Source organism: Urocitellus parryii, chromosome 13 (assembly GCF_045843805.1).
Source record: "Urocitellus parryii isolate mUroPar1 chromosome 13, mUroPar1.hap1, whole genome shotgun sequence".
NCBI lineage: Eukaryota > Metazoa > Chordata > Mammalia > Rodentia > Sciuridae > Urocitellus > Urocitellus parryii.
Genome location: NC_135543.1, coordinates 43687799 through 43708583, shown reverse-complemented (window position 1 = coordinate 43708583; position 20785 = coordinate 43687799). Strand labels below are relative to the sequence as shown.

General features: G+C 40.9%; 1 protein-coding gene across 2 annotated transcripts in view; it reads right to left on the bottom strand.

Annotated features, from left to right (window-relative positions):
• Positions 1-2518: 2518 nt before the first annotated feature.
• The window catches only part of Chst9 (carbohydrate sulfotransferase 9), a 214036-nt gene continuing 195769 nt past the window's right edge, over positions 2519-20785 (bottom strand). For both annotated transcript variants that reach the window (XM_026388071.2, XM_026388072.2), the window contains one exon: positions 2519-3610. In XM_026388071.2, coding sequence (XP_026243856.1) covers positions 2519-3610 — 1092 coding nt within the window. The remainder of the gene's footprint in view (positions 3611-20785) is intronic.

Genomic DNA, 20785 nt, shown 5'->3' with positions numbered 1-20785 from the left:
ACTACCCTTCTTGTGGTGATGTGTGACCATACAATGTCTGTGTGATGAAATGAAGTGAGGTGAATGATACAGACATGGTGATGTAGTACTAGGCTACTACATAAAGGTTATTTAAACACAAGCAAGGCAATACCGTGATAGTCAATCTGCTAATAGATGACTACTAAGTAACCAACGAACAGGTAGCTTATACAGCATGGACACGCTGAACAAAGGGGTGAGTCCTGTTTCAGGTGAGATAGAATGGGAGGGCGAGAGGTTGCATCATGTTACAAAGGGTGGTGCATACTTTAAAACTTATGAATGACTTATTTCTGGAATTTCCCATTTAATATTTTCAGACCATGGTTGGTCACAGGTAACGGAAGCTGTGGAGAGTGAAACCACAGATAGGGGAGGAGCCTATACAGCAAAAGGTACAGAATAGCTATTGATAGAGAGCATTGTACATCATTTTTTCCCTGACACACACCTTCTGTATCATCAAAGCTGAATAATCATGTGTGTGTGTGTGTGTGTGTGTGTGTGTGTGTGTGTCCCACCCTCCTCAATCCATTAGAAATGCCAATAAAAGGACAGGACCCTTGCTCCTATCTTTTTTTCTTTCCAAAGCTATGAAAAGATTTTTTTTTTTTTTGCTATGTGGTTTTAGGAATATCTTTGAGAAAATTGCCTTTATTACAGATTCCATCTAAAACTATCTTTGTGTAGTTTAGGATAAAATTTCAGATTTCTTAGGATATTTTATATTCTCTTTCTCTATAAAATGATAATTACACTGTCTCTAAGATACTAAGACTCCATTCTCTAGAGCATAGCAAAATTTTCATTTATATAATTTAGATTACCTTAGAGTAAAACACAGCTCATGTATGGTCTAGAGGCAAAAGGGCATGGGATGGAAAAGTAGTAAAACATCAGTTGAGAAGGTTTAATCCTTCTGATGACTCAGCCTGTTATAGTTTACTCACTGCTTAAGAGGCACAGTTGGGCCCAGGCAGGTGTATGTAAAGAGTGGAGCCACTGACAAATAGACAGCCATGAAACGGAAGGGGAAAATGAAATAAGTACGACGGTAACAGTCTTGGTCTATCAATATTTAATCCCTAATGCTATTTTTCCTTGAGAGACACTACTTAATATTTACTGATAATCAGTCATAGCTTAGGGAGAAGAAAATGTTCCAGAAAGGCATTTAAACGAGGTTTGGCTGACATGTGCTTGGCTTAATTCAGGGTAATAGTTGACCAATTAAAATACATTTCCCATCATCTAAATGTGTCTTTTAATTTGGGATCCCTTGGAAAAAATTTCCAAAATACATTGACACATGGTCCTATTTTCCAAAGACTTTGATTTAACATTTGAATGCAATGGTATTTTACTTTGTTAGTATAGAATATTTAAACTTAAAAAGAAAATACCTTAATTTGCTTATGCATAAGCCTATTAAAAAACATTTCTAGGGGCTCTTGTTATGTTTATTCTCTAGAACATAACCTATCTTTGAAGTGGTATATTAGTTTTTAAAAAGTCATTCCCAAGCTGAATAATTAGACTGCAAACAAAAGCTATTCTTAGAGTGTATTCCACATATAAAGTTATGCACATGATGCTTTGATTCAAATAATATTCTTATAAAACTTTGTTATTGTTAGAGGTCTATATTCAGAAGGGCAACTTTTGTTTTTGATGATTATTCCATCCTGAAACGATTTCCCCTCTGCCCAATTAAACTGAAATTAGGAGCACATTTAGATCTGATGAGGCTTAAACCTCTCAGCCGTCTGCTTCAGAAATGAAGATTTTTAGCAGTTGTGTTCGTTTTGTCTCTTCAAGGAGGGCTCAAAAGGAAACAGAATCAATCCTCTTAAGTTTTTCTGGAAGAGAAAGGTTGTTTTCATTTCTTTGATCTTAGCATGTCTCGCATTTTTTATTGGCTGCTAAATATAAAAAAGCCATAGTTTCATCTGGTTTTTCTGCTATATTCTCATACTATAAATACATAATATCTAAAGGAAAATGCCCAAGCCCAAAATATCATTTCAAAATGGATTTATCATTACAGTTGATAGAAAGATTTCCAGGGTGTAAGAAAACTCTCCAATGGTTTGATTATGCCACAGATTGTTAAAAATAGATTCATGCACTTCAGACAGTGAATTCCACAATATAGATACACATCCATGCTATTTTAGAATCCTTATTTTACCATCTCAAGAGGCTGTTTTTCAGTTAATGTAGCAGCTGGCTAGATTATTGCTTCAACAATGTGATCCATAATGCTAAAGCAGCTATTTTCCAAAAATGTTAAAGCAAGTTGCTTACATATCTTCGGTAGGTGATTTTCTTATACCTTTGTGCCAATTGCTATCATGCCATTTGGTAAAAATCATCATTAAATCAAGACAACTGCACCCAGTTAAATTTCCCTCACACAGAGAATCATAGAAAAATTACAGTAGCTGATCTGAGGGTGTCATTAAGTAAATACAGAGCTTTAGAAAATAAATGCAAACTACAAAACTGGAGTTGTGTAATTAAACATCAAATAATCCAAGTAATAAAAGTCATAGATTAAGTGTCTCTCAGTTCTACTCAGATCCTTTAAATACTGTCTCACCACCTGAGTATTGGTTCTTTCATCCGAAGAGTGCCTATCCTTGAAGTTTGGGAATTTCAGCTCTTTTGGAGCACCAATCAGCTGTAAAAAGTAATTGGCATCTTCTTCCAAAGTTTCAAACTTCCCTACAAAATCATAGTTGATCAAACACGGGTAGCAGAGTTTGCTGACCTTTTCCCAGTGAATATCCATCCCTACTGGACGGTGAGAATCCAGCAAATAGTGGACGAATTCTTTGAATTTGACTCCAGACCCGTTATTTAATGCTTCCTCACAGGCATTTGGTCGATATTTCTTTATAATTGCCTTTCCGAATACTGGATGATAGTAACTATTGGGATGTTCGAATTTGTCCCTAAATGCTGACACTAATCTCTCCATGGGATCACGAACAAATATAGCTTTGGTGTAAGTATTTAAACGAGTATATATCCCTTTTAAGTCGAAGCTATCTAGCGTTTTCAAATGCTTCCCATAGTGAACAGCATCATGGGAGATGTTGTATGCAGAGGAAGCCAATCCATTCAGTACCATCAGAATTCTTTTCCAATTGGAACATCCAGCCTTTGGCACTTCACAATATAAGATCTTGTGTTTATCTTCTACATAGATCCTGGATACCATATGGAAGAGATGGGATTGGGGATGACCCACTCCGCCATATTTCTTGCAAAACTCCCCAAGGAAAGACCTGCGTTTCTCTTGGGTCACCTCAGTTTTCTTCCATTTGTTGTCTTTAACTAAACTTTTGTTTAAAGGCCGAATGTCCAAAGGCCAGTTCATCTCGTTGAACTTCTTGAAAATAGTCCTAGTTCCTTGATGTTTTTCAATCAGCTTATTGGTTGATGATGACCTTGAAATCTTACCCAGGGCTTGATCCTCTCCTTGTGTGTGGCTGGTCTTGGTTAATATCGCAGTGGGTATCTGGGACTTGAGTAGATTTTCCTTTTTTTCCTTCAGATCCTCAGGCATGTGAAATTTGGGGTTCTGCTAAAATAGAAAGGAGAAATGTTGGAAGCACATTCACAAGTGTGGGCATACTAGATAAGAAACATCACGTTTGTTTTAAAATATGACTGAGTAGAGCACATAACTTCATGTAAGCTGCCAGAAACAATTTAGCAAGGCATGCTAAACATATATCTTGTTGGAAGCTTCTTCACTGAAACACAACAATGAGAAATGAAAAATGGCACCCGGAGTGGACACAGACAGGATTAACAGAATGAAATGAAAAATAGTATCTACAGGATGGAGAGAAGGGGGCCCTGGATTTTAATCCTGATTTTGCCTATGGTGCAATCAAATGTAGCTTAATGTTTCTGTACATCAGTGATTCTTGAGATTTTAGTGTGCATATTATCTTCAAGTACTAACTTAGTGCATCAGAATGTGGGTATAAAACATAGTTACATTTGATTGATTTTTTTTGGTTTGGTTTTTGGAGACTCTAATGCCCAATATAGTTCAAAGTCATATGTTACAACTTAAAAATTATAACAGGCGACTTATCAAATCTTGATGATCATTTCAGTTTTCTAAGCACTTGAAAATGTTGTATTTCTTTCTCTTGGAAAATGTTTTATTTTTATGAAATTATTCATCACAATAATTTGGGACCTAGAGTTATAAGATCATACAATTTCATTCATGTATGAGAACTTCCCTCTTTCCAAAGTGAAGAATAATGAAGGAATCCAGAAAAGTCTAGTTGACATTCTGCTATGTAAAACAGTAGAAAAAGTAGAATGAGATATTAGTTCTCTTGCCTGAAGGATGAGTCTGCCCGTTTACCATGTGCTCTTCATCTGACTATATGCTTCCTATAACTCTTGCATTAACTGAGTAAAGGAAGACCTGCATGGCATCATGGTAGATCCTCATCTCTGATAGAGACAAAAATTGTAAGGCCTTTTTCTTTTACTCTGGGTAAACTAAGGAGCCTTTGGAAGGCTCTAAGCACAGAAATAGCCTGACCTCTCTTAGAGTTGGAAAGGATTATGGAAAAGGCCATCCTAGAGATAAATGTGCAGGGTCCTTGGCATGGTATTGGAACTTTCACAAACAAATGACACACAGTTAGGCTAAAGCATGTGCCACCAGCCTAGAGGTAGAGGAAGTGGTGGGGAGAGTTTCTTTTACCATTTGTTCCCTAGTATCTAGTATGGTTTCTAGCTGATTGTAGTTGCTCTCAATTTTTGTTGAAGGAATGAATGAATGGAATTAGGTCTTCAAGGATGACCAAGGATTTTTTAGCGAATAAGTGAAAGACCAGAGGAAAGAAGCACTGGATGGAATCAGGCCTCTTGATCCTTCTACCCACCAAGCTTTAAGGGGGTTGCTGCTTTTCTAGTGCAAGAGGATTGAGAATATTTCCTGATCACTATTAACCTACTTGTATAGTACCATGAAGGAGCTGCCCCAAATCTTCTATATTTGCATACTGTTGACTCATCTATTTGGGTTCTCAACTCTGAAATTTTTTGTCTGCTGTCTTCTCCAAAGACTACCAGGATGCCTTCCAAGCCCTACATCTTTCTTTGTTCTGATCAATGCTTTGTAGTCCATAAAGTTGTCACCAATACTATACAACTTGACTGTACATTTGAAAGATCACAGGGTTACTGGAACATTCATGGGAATTCTTAGCGTAGTATTTAGCGCCAAAATAAAATTGCCATGAATATTTCTATTACTACTTCTATTAAACCCATAAACAATACTAATTATTGTTGTTGTTGTAGTAGTTGTAGTAGTAATACCACTTTATCCCAGTGACATAATGAATTTCAAGGTTGCTTAGTTTTCCATTATGATCCACACTGCAATTTGTACGTCATTACATACGCACTCATCAATTCGCTCTTCTGCTTCACAAACAAAAACAAAAACAAAATCAGTCCTCCACGGGGTGACCTTATGCTCTATGGTCACCAAGCTCCCCTTTGATCTCCAGAGGATTTTGGAATGTTGGCTTTCCATAACTTTCTTTAAATGAAAACTGCCCTCCCCTCCGCGCCCCCCACCCTCCCACTCTGCTTCCCATACACTTTCTCAGGTGGATGAAACTTCATTTCCTGAAACCACTTCTCTCTCAGGCCAGTAAACTTAGTTCCTTGACCATCTTGCCTTTAACAGAAGAGTTCTCACTTCACATAACTATGGCCATCAACTGGGCCTGTCTCACCCTCACCATCTCCCAGTCCGCCATCAACATCAGCTCACTGTTATTTCCCGTTCTTCGGTTCTTTGACCCCTTCAACTGTTACCTGAGCTCTTAGCAGCCAGCACAGCTGGTTCTTCTTTCTTTGGCTAGTTAGAAAGTCACCTCCATGGAGAAGCTGTCTCTACCCATCCTGGCTAAATATGTTCCCCAACATTCTTTCCTGCAGCACCCTGCTGATTTTCCTTATAGCTCTAATTGCAATGAGAAATGACTTCACTTTTGGTACTTATATGGTGTCTCTGTTCACCCCACTCCACCTCCATCACACTAGAACATAACTTCAGAGATCGTATCTTTCTCATTCTCAGGGTGCTTAGCACACACAGTGCTTGGCGCGTAGAAGATGATCAATAAATAATTGTGGAAAGTACAAATGTGGTTATTATTTAATGGTGGGATTCCAAATGATTGTTTTATGACCTTGTTGGAAAAAAAACACAGCATTTATCAAAAGTCAAGGTTAACTTAGATAAATAGTTGACCACTTCTTGTTAAGGAACTGAAAAATCTGTGTTCAAACAATCTTTGGCAGAAAAGAAAACAAATAAAACACACACAGGCGTAGCTGCCTGTGTTAAAGTAGGTGTGGAGGCATGTAGCCTTACCTGCCTGCCAAATCAGATTGGTTCAAAGTCACTCAATGCTGCCTTGGAGTCTCTGGAGGGTTTGATAGTGTTCTGGATTCCCAGGCCTTACTGGGGTCACACTAAATCAGAATCTCTAAGGGTGAGGCTCCTGGATTTAATTTTAAAAAGCTATCCAGGTGTTCCATAGGCTTCTGGGGAACACACAATTAGAAAATAACAAAGGGAATTAAAAAAAAATAAAAGATATGATCTGGAGAGTTCCTCTCCTATCCAGGGGAGAAAAACAAAATGGTAGACTTGAATATACTAGTAAGAAGAGAGAGAAATTGAATATAAGGTAGAAATTTCATATCCACTCTCACCTAGACCAGATGAAACACCTTCTCTGCTTATCCCCTTCCCTTTGCTAGAATTCCATGCTCATCAGGAAGCTTTCTCAGGACTAGTTGAACCAGGGAGCTCATCTGAGAGATGAGTCCATCACTCATTGCAAGTCAGACTTTATTCTCATTTTAGTTTATTCAGCTTTGTTCAATTTTCTCTACTCTGACTGTATTGAGATATAGGAAAAGAGTTAATTGTCTAAAGTGGTAGCTCCAGCACCCAACAAACCCTCACAGGTGACCACCAGACCTTCTTGCAGAATCCCTCATCTTACCATCACTCAGCTGATAAAACCTATTACCAGGATCTGTTGGTCCCTCCCCTTATCACCCCTTCCATTTCCTTCCAATCCCAGTAAGGGATGAGGATCACTAAGATCAAAACTAACGGCATGTTAGCCTTGAGGCTTATATCACAACCCTAATGAGAATAACAACAGTAAGAAAAAGAGTAAAATCTGACACCTCCATTTTCCTGAGGGTACTTCATTCTGATTACTACCCCTGAAGAAAACATGCATCTAGCTACCAGAGGCTCTTCCTGAGCCCTTTTCTATTTCTGAAATGGTCCCATCACTTTCTGGACACCCACTCACAAAATCCTGAGAGCTGCTTTCACAATCAGAAAGTAAATTGGCTAGTCTATATTTCAGAATGCCTCTATCTTTTAAAATTCATCACCTCTTAATTGGATATTCTTTAGCTCTAATTAGTCTTCCTGCAAATTATCATGAAATCAGTCTTCCCCAAACACTTCGTTTTTCATCCTTTAACATTTTGGACTGGATCCACTAGATATAAACGGAAGTCCTGATTGCTTAGCTGACATTTTCAGCCTGGTGCTACTGGGCCCCTTTCTTTGTGTTCTTGCATGTCTTTCGACACAGACTCTGGGCCCCACTTCATTCCAACCTTGGCCTCCCCTCATCCATCACCTACTTCTTTCTTGGGATTTTCAAAATCTTCTAGGTCCATCCCACCTTCTTCATGAAACCACCCAGACCTCCACTGAGGGACTCTACTCTCTTCTAAAAGACTTTTGCAATTAGTCTGTACCATGTATGCAAAAAATTAATTTCATTCCAGCTGACAGTTGCTTTTTGATTTCTTTACTTGTAAGCTATGGCTTTAGTTTTCCAAAAATACTTCTAAAAGAGTGGATGTTGCAAAGTTAGTGGCAAGATATATAACCTCAGAAAACATTCACATATGTCAAAGGGTAAAAACTTGTGGAATCGTCATTAACTCTGGAATGTATTTGAAAACTTCATTCATGTTATTTTTTTTTTTTTCAAGGTCTCTGCATCAAGTCTATCTCCTCTGTGAATTCTTCTCTGATCTACAACATTGAAATGAATGGTTCACATTTTCTCCTGCCAAACTTTGGGAGCCTGGTAAATGTCAAGTTTCTGCTGGATGTCAGGGCTTGCTTGGTGGGCAAGACTCGTGTGGTTCTTGTCCACATGGAGCTAATGTTCTCACAGGGAAATGTATACTCAGCAAATAGTTACTTAATTAATATGTGACCATAGGTTCTAGCACTCTGCTATCAGGAGCCAGAACAGCAGAAATGGCTGGTGGGAGTGCTAACTGAATTTGTGGGCTTTGAAGGCACTGCCTAGGGAGTACTGTAGTAATTACACTATCGGCCATTTACTGAGTGCCCGCTATGTGCCTGACCCACAACCACACACTGCGTGTACTGCCATGATCATCCTTCACTCCTGTTTTACAGATGATAAATGGAGTCTCAAAAAACACTACATAATTTGTTTAAGGCATTCATCTAAAGAAAATGTGACAATTCACGAGCCCAATTTTTTCTTGGCTGAAAGACTTTTCCTGTTCTTATTTTACCATGCAGAGACTTAGGGCAGGACATGGAGGGCCCCTCTACCAGGAGAAGGGTGTAGGAGAAAGGGAATGGGACTATAAGAGCTATTGCTCTATAAATAAATGTGTTCCTTCTTTAAGGAAGTTGAGTTCTTTAAGGGAGCCAGGTCTTTATTTTTCCCTGTACAAGAAAGTCAGGCATCTCCATGACTCCTGCTCTATGGAACATGGGGTAGGAGGAAGCATGGGTCATACTGAGACCTTAGATGTCCTTTTGTAAGATTGGAAGCACATGACTTGGTCTAGACCCAACCCTGAGTTGCAGGAACACATTTGGATTTCTAGTTACCACGAGAAGGTCCTCTGTCTATGAACGGAAGGCCATGGCACCTGGCACATGGTTGCAGGCAGAACTCTTGGGCTTCCTGGGACTCAGTTACTTTATCTGAAAAGTGAGGCTAAATGTAGTAACTACATCGCAGGTGGTGAGGATGACTTGCATTAATAGAAACAAAAGCCTTATAAAAATGTTTGGCACATAAGTGATGGCATTACAGCCATCTTTCAGAAATGATTAAATCTGCTTTCCGATGCTTGCTTTTATAGATGGAAGCATGGCACTTGTGGTAAATATAGATGTTGTCACCAACATGCCTTTCATGCTGACTAGACATTTGTGCCGCTGATGCCATTTCTGAGAGTGTCCTAGACATTGTACAAAATGTCTTTGGGGATGGAGGGGATCTTGACGAACAAGGAACAAATTTGATGATGATAATATCAGTGATTCGAGGGTGATGTCCCCTTTCATATCATTTAACATTTAGCTTCTTTAATTTTATTATATTGCTTTTAAAAATGTTATCTTCCGTGATTCTTCTTGAATTTAGATATGAGTGTGGTTACATTTCTCCGAGCCATCATGGTCTCTAGCTGTTAATGAATGACAGCCATGGGTGGGATGCGGGAAAGTCAGTCCTTTCTGCGGATACAAGGCATGCTTGGTCCCGCTGGGCACAGCTACTCCTGTCACATCTTGATTCTGAGGCTTCCAGAAGTTGATTGTATAACTGAAAGAGGGGGAAGTCTGCGGCCTCATTTCCAACAGACATTGGGGTGAGTATGGCGTCCCCATAGCCAGGGCCCTCTGACGCACCTTGCTGTGCATCCTCACCCAACCCACTCCTACCTTCAGTTATTTATTAAGAAAATGTTTCCTGAACCTAAAGGTGTGCCAGGCCCTGGGCTGTGGGTGGGAGATCTAACTAGCCAGAAATACTAGGTGCCTGATTTCACTGGGTGACCTCATGGTCAGGAGGGGAAGGAGATACAGATAAGAAGACCCCAGATTACCATACTCATGGCAGGGGATATGACCAAGGCAGAACGTGATACCAGGAGAGCCTTAAAAAAAGGTGCTCAGAGGTGAGGGAGGATTTCTGGGAGAAAGCACCATACAAAATCATTATCATTTCCTCCTTTTATTTCCACCCCCTCTAGAATGTCCTTCACTTTATTTGCCCAGTTAAAATTGTGGGTCATGTCACGAGCTGAGTTAATGACTACATCCACCCAAAGATGAGATTCAGATTTTACAGATGAGGGACCTGGAGTTCAGAGAGTTTAAGCCACCTGCTCAAGATAACACAGCTATTGCTGGAGCAGAACCTCAAACCTCTGCCATAGTCATGTCTGGCTTGTGTTCAACTCATCAAATGTCAAACAGTGTATGCCTTGTTTAATGTCCATTAAATGAACCGACGTAAGGAAAACATCAGACATATGGCTATTCTAGATTTTCGAGTCGGGGAGGAACTGGTTTGTGCACCTGTTCTGTCATTTTCCATCTGGGTAAACTTGCTTCACCTATTTTGTTTTTCTGAAACTGCAATTTCCTTGTCCATACAACGGAGATAATAAACAACTGTAATCCAGTAGTTGGATTACAGGAAATGCATGCAGAGATTGCTTAACACAAAACATGTTCTTTATAAATGCTAGTTTTTTTTTTTTATCGGTTCAGTCAATGAATATTTACTTATTGAGCCACTTCTATGTGACAAGCATTTTCAAGGTAAATATTAGTTTTTCCCTCTCTGTTTTTTTTCCCCATCTCTCCTTCCTCTTCCTTCTCTCTCGCTTGCAACATTTAGCAAAGTTAAGACTATAGGATAAATGTTCAGTGACAATGTGGAGAGGCAGGAGAGAAGAATGAAGACAACAGAGAACCTGGGGAACAAAAAAAGATTGAAATGAAGACAAAGGCAAAGAAAGAAAAGAGAAGAAAAGAAAAGAGGGAGAGAACGGGTATAATAAACACTTGGAGCTCAACGGTCAAGGGAGACTCTGGTGAATCTTAATCCTCTCCAAGCTACAATCTTCAAAACCTTGAAACTACTTAAGCATGCTACAATTGTTTCTCTGGTGAGGTCCTTCAACTCCCCTTGGATGCAAGGACTGGAATTATGATTTTAGTTGCCAGTTCTGTTAATTTTGGATTTAAATCCTCCCTATCTCCGCCCCCTGCCCCATGAAGCCAAAGGAGTTTAAAATGTGTGCACAGGGGATGCAGCCCGATGGGATCAGCAAGGGGGAGTGTCCATTGAGGATAGTGCTGCTCTTTGGCTTGGCAAGACTATACAAAGTGAAATAAGACATCATCTTAGTGTCTGCAAGCACATAAGGCTTCTTTCCATGGGGTTCAATGTGCTCTTATAGATTTATCATTCTATCTTCCAAGTTTTGTGGGAAAAAATGAGGCTCTTCTTTTGTTTTTAAATTTACAGATAAGTGAAGTTAGGCTTGTATAACTTGTCAGGTTTACTCTGCACAGCCAACAAAGAAGGGTAGAATATAATTGAACTCTTTAGTTCCTACCCAGTAAACTTTATTTAGTAGAACACAAGGTCGAAGCTAAGAAACATGAAAAATACTCAAAAATTTTGGTCCTCACTATTTAGCACCTCATTTTTGTCTGTACATGTCAAATGTGGATGGGAATAGCCAAATCTAGTCAATGATACTAGGCATGATAAGAGAATAAGTAGATATTTGACTGTGAAGATTTTAATATTTCACTGACAATTGTAGATATCTAACAGATTTGGGATATGGCTCTTTAATATCTCTAGGTGTTTAGTTTTCTAAAATCGGCAGTGGTCAGTCAACCTCTCCTTCCTTTGCATTTAAGATGAAAGCTGACCACAGCATGTGTATCTTGCAGGATTCTTCAGGGGAATTGCAAAGAGGGCACCCTGGTTCCAACACCCTGCTCTGGAGAGTGCAGTTGCCAGGTGAGATTCTTGTTCTTGTTTTGAGGGGCATGATGAGGAGGAAGGAACCAGTTGCTCTGAGTTGCAAAATGCCTGAGTGTGAAGTTCTCTTTTTTTTTGGTGAAAGGGGTGTTATGGGCACAGATTAGGAATCCAAAGATTTCCACAAGCCACAGAGATGAGTCCATGAGGTGACCCTGGAATCGAGGGTTACCTTGGGTACACCAGGCCCGGGGAACTTCAGAGATAGAGTCGGCTGTGGAGGGAGTTGGGATTGAAAAATGCAAGAGAGAAGGAAGCTGTTGTGAGGTCTGGGGCACAGGCAGGGTGATCAGCAAAGGACAAAGAACAGAGACTTTGGGTTGGATCAACCAGGTCCGCCACCCACTAGTTGGGGGATTTTAGGACAGAGCCTTTGCGTTTCCTTAGAAGCTGAGCTTTAGGAGCTGAGTGCAAGCGGTTAACTTGGAGTTGATTCTAGAAAACATTGGTGAGAATGTAGGGTGAGGTAGGGAAGGAAAGGCAGAAGATACAGGGTGAATTGTCCAGCAAGGAAGCCCAGTGGGATTGGGACCTCAGTTCTACAGGGGAACTCTCAGAACCAACATAGAACACTTGCTCAGGAGTTGCTCCACCGAATCCCACTAGCCTTCTTCACAGATTTCTGGGAGGAGAGGTTGGCAGCTCCAGCCTGCTCCTCCACGGGAAGACAGAGGGCAGTCACTCAGGCAGGGCTGTAGGAGTGGGTAGTCAGCTGGACATCTGGCCAGACACAAGGAAACATTAAGAGATGAAGGAGTCTGGGTAGGCAGAGCCAGTGAGGTTACAGAGAGCCAATTAATATCCATCATTCTCTGCCTTCTAATTTTTAAAGGGGGAATTCTAATACACTGTCATGGAAGTGATGGCATGGGCTGGGGTCCAGGATCCCAAACACTCTCACTATAGTAAGAGACCTCGATTCTGTCCTCCCATACTGGCTCTCCCTTGGAAGATATTGGTGGAGCTATGGGTGTTAGCATGAACTTCATTGCAATTTTTGGTGTGCACTTGAATCTATAGACACAAAATAAGGCTGAGAGAACGAACACCTTACAACTAGGAGGAACCCTAGTCCTACTGAGCTGACCTAGACTACAGAGATTTGTAAGAATCCCTTGCTGACAGAAGGCAGTCCTAAGAAGGACCACCGACTTTGGACAGGAGGCCTCTCTGGACGTCATTTACCAAGGGTGATGCTGAAAATCTCACCTTTCTGATGCTCTGGTGGCGAGAAAAGATAAGACGTTATCTTTCTGGGAGTTAATTAGCTATATGCAGTTATAAAATCCATAGTACAGTGACTGACATATTATGTCTGACTACAATGGGTTTCTCCCATTGTCAATGCAGTCTCTCTCTGTGACTTTCTTCTCCAATTTCCCCTCAGCACTGGGTTTACCATCCAGCATGCTGCTTTTCAACTTCAGATTGAAATGTCCGTGGCAACAGACTCTGTGCATGTGAGCAGGGTTGGGGTGGGTACTGGACCTACGGGTGGCTTATCCATAGGCCAGTTGGCAGCCAAGGGGGAAATCTGCAGCAGGACAGTGACTGGGTGGGTGGAGAGTAACTGGCCAAATGAATTAGCATATTAGACCCCCTTTGGGATCTCATCTAGAAAATATGGAGAAGCTTTATTGGGAGACAGAGAGACAGAGAGGCCTGATTTATTTCTAGGAGCCATCAGAGAATTAAAATGGGAGAGGTCCAAGAGAGTATTCTAGTTAAGATGCTGAAGATATTGGAGGAGCTGGGTGTTAGCATAAGCGAGAAAGCAATCCTAGGAAGCAGCACATATCCAGGGTCCCCACACATTGCCTTCCAGTCTAAAGCTACTTGAGCCTTGGGGGCAGCAATGCCAAGTGTGAGAGTGGCAGGACATTGCAGGAATACATTCCATTGGTCTTATTTGGGTTAAGCCTCTCCTAGCCTCAGATCAGATTCTCTTGTGTCAGCACCTTTGAGTGACACACGCCCCTCTGGCTTATGTCACTTGCATATCTGACAACTCAGCTTTACTCATATCAGCCTCTCCAACCTTCAGGAGAGAGCAGGAGGCTCACACTTTGGTGTCATCATTGGTCCCCTGGGTCCTGAGCCAGGAGGAGAGGTTGCTTGTGACAGCGGATCCTGACATGGGGACCCGAAGGTCATGTGAAGTTTCTTTTCAGGATTTCAGTCTCAGGAAGAATTCAAGGGAGGAATCGAAGACGTAAACAAACTGCAAAACAGGCAGAGAGGAGGGGAACAGTTTGTCCTGCTGATGACTAGAGCTCTGTTTGAACAGTTTTATCTAATTCACCGAAGGGATGTTTGGAAGGGCTTCTCTGTGTATGCATTTGAATAAAACTTGTCAGTTTTATTTTAAGACAATTATTTCATTAATTCTAAAGTTTTGATGCTTTTGAGCATTTTCCCAAATTGATTCTCTCTCGTGGAGATAATAGTACTTGATTCAAGGTATCAATGAAATGGCCACCAGAAACAGCCACTTCATTGATCATGGTCTCTTCTTCTTTCTTTGCAGAAGTGGGTATGAGTGGCACTGATCCTGATCTCTTGGCCTAGAGCGGGGAGCCTTCAGAGAGCACACAATTTCACTTCCTAGGGCTGATCCAGAATGAGCTCCTTGGGGACCTGGGGGATCCCAGGGAAGTGTCTGCCACCTGCAGCTCAGCCTGAGTAAGTGCAGCCCTGCAGCTAGCAGAGGGGAGGGAGCTGGAGGCACTCTACCCTTTTCCACTACTTCCTTTAGACAGAGTCCAGTCCCAGAAGGCAGCAGACACCTGGGGGATGGCTTCTTCCCCCACCCACTGCCCACTAGTCCAAAGCTACTTGAGCAATGCCAACGGCTTTGCCAACTCTCGGAGCAGCAGCATCCTGGCAGGGGATGCTGCTGAATTCCAATTACTATTCTCTTTTATACTGAGATACTGATAGCTAAGGAGTGTGCCTGATTTATTTCTAGAGAATCATGTATCATAAAACAAGCAAAAAATTTCCAAAGGTTTGCAGGCACTGTATGATCATCCTCTTTCTTCGATTCTGTAATCTGCTCCTTGGAAGGAGCAAACACATTTTGACATTAACTGCTTAGAAAAGACCATTGCAACTTATCAACTTCATCTACTTCCCATGCAAGGAAAGTGGATCATCCATAGCAGGGGGAAAGGATTCTCAGGCTCCATATAGGAATTTTTCTTAGGCTTAGGCCTCCAATAACTGTAGGCCTCTGTAACTGGCCTATAGTCAGTACTGTAATAAGATGAAAATATATGATTTTGAATATCATCTGTAAAAGCCAAAGAAAAGACTTGCACACTGGGATCAGTTGGCCAAGCGGGTGGGAAGACCCTTTGGCCTTACCTGTATCATAACCCCTACATTGAGATGCCCAGGTCTGGAGCATGCACCTTCCTGTGTGAGAGGGAGGAATCTAGACCAATTGGCAGGGAAGGTCCTTGTGTCAGTCTCCAACCCTGCCAGGACTCCTAAGCCAATGCTATAGGGAGGGGTTGTGTGGCGACAGTGAGCTCTGGCCGATGATCCATGTGTGTTTCAAGTGTGCCAGACGCTGCACTAACATAAGTGATTGGAGTCCTCACTCCAGCTCCACCAGTGGTTAGAGTCACAACTTGCTCACTGGAAACAGCTACAGCTGAGATTAAAATCCAGGCTTGTCTGGCTCTAAGACCATCAGTTTCTCACTATATGACACACACTGGCCTCTCAGCATCACCCCATCTATAAGTGTATGAGTCTTTCCTTGCTGTTAGATCCAGGTGCATGCCATCCTTCACACTGAGCTACTCTGAGATGGCCAACTGTGCCAGAGTCAAGTCTAGTTAGTGTGAAGAGTAGCTATTGCCCAACTTTTAGTTGCTTCTCTTCTCCAAGTTGAATTATATGATTTTGGGTACCAAGAATGGAAGCTCTCCTGTGCTCTGCTGGGTTCTTGCTCCTGAAAACTCTGGTGTCAGCTAGCTCTGCCTATTTGTAGGGTCTGTCCTTGTATAGCATAAACCACATGGAGGTGCCAGCCTTGGAACAAAGCTTCTTATCTTCATGGCATCTTTATCTCCTTTTCTGCCTCCAAATTAGCTCTAGAAACATGCATACCCAGATACGGTGGTTACGGAGTGAGGTGTCTTCACTCCATTCATGTTGGCCTTTTCAAGAAAATTCACTCTGCATCTGGACATTTCAGTGGCTGCTAATCTGGGAGAACATATATGTGGGCACTTGAAAGCTGTATGCTTGGACTTGGAGATGAACAGAGAATAGTTGATGGCACCTTTCAACCCCCAGTAAACTTCTGGGGACCAGAGGACCTTTTTATCTCCAAGACACTAACACGACGATGCCATCTCCATGGCAATTTATACATTGAGGAAAAACATCTATTTCCCACCACAAGGAAGAAGACACTGGAGTACTCAGTGGCAGCATCTTCTCATTCCCCGTTCATATCAGCAGGCCTGTCTTCTTTGGAAACCTAGTTAACAAACTCATAGTTAACAAACTCATAGCTAACAAACTCTAGGTTCTATATTCTAGGCAGTAACTTAGGTGGATGTCCGGATAGATGGAAGCAAAATATCTCCATACACTGCACTTTGGTTAGTTTCTCTGGGGCTTTATTACTCTTTGGGTGGTTGTTGCCAAGGACCCTGGTTTCATTCTCCTCCACTAATCAAGTCCTCCTACCTTCAGCGGGGGACTTATCTCTTTAGTATCTTCTTCAAGGTATTTTCAGCTCCTACCCTGCATTATTCCAAAATGAGGAGGACAACTTTTGGAATCCCCAGGTGCACAGACCAATTTGTAAAAGAAGCCCTGCAAGCCAAGGCTGGCGGTGAGACATGCATTCACCCCCATAACAACAGTGAGACATGCATTCACCCCCTATGAACCCAACAGCTTGTGAAATGGGACAGAGAGAGCTCTGAAGATCAGACTCAGTTGATTTTTACTTGCAGCCATCCATTGATTCTGAGTCAGGACTTTTTCTCTCAAATCAATCTCAACTGGGCTCAGATACCTGGTTGAATAACTTGGAGTTGTTGAACCAACCTTTCATTTAAAGATAGAGATAGTGATACCTACCTAGTAAGGTTGTAGGAAAAAAAAAAAGAAATACACATCTAATGCTTGATATATAGTGTCTACTCATTAAACACAGCTTTTCACCACAAATTATTTATTCCTTGAAAGTGTATCCCCTTTCTACAGTAACCCTGGGGGCCTTGAGCTGATCCTTGGCTGAGCCTACTCAGTCCTGTTCTCTATTCAGACACCAAACTCTATTCCTTCCACCTCGAATGTTCGTTACCACTATGGATATTTTACTTAGACATATTTCTTTCCCATGCCCAGACTATTGCTGCAGCTGGAAGAATTAATGAAGCAACATAGTCATTGAAGGAGTTTTTATTGAGCACCTAGCATGGGCACTGTTTTTCTGGTGTCGAGGCTGGAGGGTGAAGGACGTTGACATGGATCCTGTTCTTGCTGTGCTGATGTTTATGTGGGTGAAGATGGATCATAAAGAGGTAAATGAGTGAACAAGGAAAAGGTAGATGGTATGAAGTAGTAAAGCAGAGTGATGATCGAGTGTGTCAGGGGGAGAGTGGGGAAAGCCGCCCTTAATAGATGTCCAGGGAAGATGTCTGTGGAGGAGCCACGGGAGCTGAGAGATGGATGACAAGAACGAATGAATGAAGTATGTCAGGCATGGGCAGTGCATGCCTGTGGGCTCTCGCATGGGAATGGGCCTGGCTAGGTGGAAGGGCAGAGGGCAGCTCAGTGTGGTCGTCACACAAGTGAGATCCACCCAGTGAGATGAGACGGAATCAAAGAGGAGGGCAGGACCAATGTAGCAGATCATGGTAAGGACTTTGGATTTTCCCCGAGGTATGATATAAGCCGATGGACGTTTTCCATGGGGATCACGTGATTCAATTTACATTTTATGAAGCTCACTTGGCTGGTCAAGTGGAAAATGGACTTGCAATGGAAAGAGTGGAAGAAGGAGGAAGTCAGAGTTGCTGGAAGAGGGATTGGTGATGGGTACCAACGGGGATGGAGAGAAAGGGAAAATACAGGCTATTGTGCTGAGAAAAACTCCACACTCATTTACCTGAGATCTTTTTCCAGGCTACCATGTTATATTTCTTTCTGACTCTGAAGATGTGATTTTCAAAGCCCTCGTGACTCTTCCCTGACCACTGTACTCTTCATTGATTCCTCCAAAATCTCTCATTATCTCTGTGGCATAATCACTAAGCTAGCAGGTAATAACACTCTCTGCTCTTCTGTGCAGTGTGTCAGGTGGTGTGTTGGACTTGTCTGTCAAGACAGAAAGCTCCTTTAGAGCTATGCTGGTACTTTCTCCCATGCCTTCCGTAGCACATCCATGACTCGATACACAGGGCTTGTGCTGAAATTAGTTATTGATTGATGGACAGCATACATCACTAGCATTTGTCTCTTTGGTATTTCTCTTCTATGAAGAAGGGTTATTATCTGTCAATATTCATTGTATCATTGAACCAATATGCAATGTATTAATCATGACTGAGATAAGCAGATGAGCCTTTACTGTCATCTCTTTCTATTTTGCTGGGGTAATTTCACTTGCTTTGGAGTTTATGAGGCCATAAGTGGCTCCCATCTGTTGATGAACATATTTCTAAGAGTCATTTAGACTCAAGTATGGAATACTTGAGGGGAAGTTAAATTGTAACTTTTATATTAAGTGTCATCTAAGTAACAGGATCGAAATTGGAAGCATGTGTTCAGTTTGGTTCTTTCATTTTCAAAGCTTTAGGTCAGGCAAATAATTAATTTCATTTGTTTACAAAGTAGATTATGCCTAATAAAAACTGTTTTGTTTATGGTCACATTTTAGTTAATCCATTGCCTTAGAAAATGGGAGAAATCTGATTGGCCAATCATTCAACATAGTAAATTACATTATTTCACATCCACAGAACATGGTCCTAATTGAATTATTCAGTAATCATCTGATGAGAATATTCCCTTTTCATACATTTTGAGCAAGACATAATAGTGACGAAACAGCGAAGAATCTTGTTTATTGCATCTTTGTTTGATGATTGACCACAGAATGTAACAGAGCACTTCTGTGGATAATGACTTTTTCCACATTAAGACATGGTAGCTTTCATTGGGTAATTCCTGATACTCTGAATTTTCACTTTTTGTCTGTGTTTCTTGTCCTTCCCAGAAATCTGCTTTCTGATAAGTACTACTTTGCAAAATAAAGGTCAAATAGAATTGGTCTCACTTTACACATAATAAAAGGGACAATTGTGGTCACTTTCTCTTCCTGGCTAGAGGTAGAGAACTCTTGGGCATTTCTTTTTACTCTTGACATTCTCATGCGTGCCAAGGAACATTTCCTCAGTAAAATACAGAGACAATACCTACAAACATCAGGGCAGTTTGTGGAAGGGATCGCCCCGAGGGCTCCAGACCACATGAATAATGGAAAATTTCCAGAACTGGACTGGTATTAATGATCACTACTTCTTAAAACAACTTTTTTTTTTTATATCAACAAACAACCTTACGTAGGAAAGATGGTAGAATGAGACGGACATCATTACCCTAGGTCCATGTATGATTACACGAATGGTGTGACCCTCCTTCTTGTACAACCAGAGAAGTGAAAAATTGTGCTCTATTTGTGTACAATGAATCGAAGAACATTCTGCTGTTGTGTCTAACTGATTAGAACAAATTAAAAATAAGAAAGAAAGAAAGAAAGAAAGAAAGGGAGAAAGAAAGAAAGGAAGAATGAAAGAAAAGCAAGCAACTTTTTTCCAAAATCATGACAACTCAAGTATCTCTTCCACACAATTCCAAAAGAGATCAGGTTTTCACTTGATGGAAGTGAGAAGGCCCTCATTCAGTTCCTTATCACAAGAAGAAAGAAAAACATGGCTAAAATAGTTCAAAGGAAGAAACAATACAATGTTTTAGAATATAAACCCAAACATGAAAACACACTGGCTCTGTGGCTCATTCGAACATAGCTCTGACTCAAGAAGTGAGTGGCTTTGACGTGGAGATGGTGGTTGAGTTAGGAAATGCTGAAGGAGCTCTCTGTTCATGGTGTTCCTGGCAGGAAGACTCAGCCACTGAGGTTTGTTGCTGTGTATTAATAGAATAATCCCTAATGATGGCACTGATTATTTTGCTAATAAATTTACTAAGTGCAAAAATTTTTGCTACCCAGCTTATCTTCAGGGACTGATACTAGCAAGTTAACAAGGATTAGAATAATGCAAACAACAGGAGGAAAAAGAAAAGAACCATTGACCAGAAAATTGTTCATGGGCTAGATTCCTCTGGTCTTCTGTATAATAGTGTCGTAAGTGTTGTGAGTCATTTTTATTAGATGGAAAATTAACCATTTTTTCTGGAATATATATATATATATATATATATATATATATATAAAAGAGAATCTTTTATCGTAGATGAGGATAAAGGTTTCTGCTTCAATTCTTACTTTACATCCATGATATTTTGTTTGGGCTTCACTGAGAAAAATTGCCAGTGGGCAACAGATTATCCCAATGTGTATTTTCCCCCTAGTTTTTAATCTCTTTTCAGGTGACAAATAGTTTTCTCTTAGACCAGATTCACTTGATTTTTTTTTTTACTTATTTAATTAAAAAGTAATTTAATGCTCAACAGGGACCCCGGAGGGAGTATACTCATCTTGATTGCTAAAAAAAAAAAAAAAAAAAAATCCACTTTGAAAAAAAGACATACTACAGCTTAAGTTT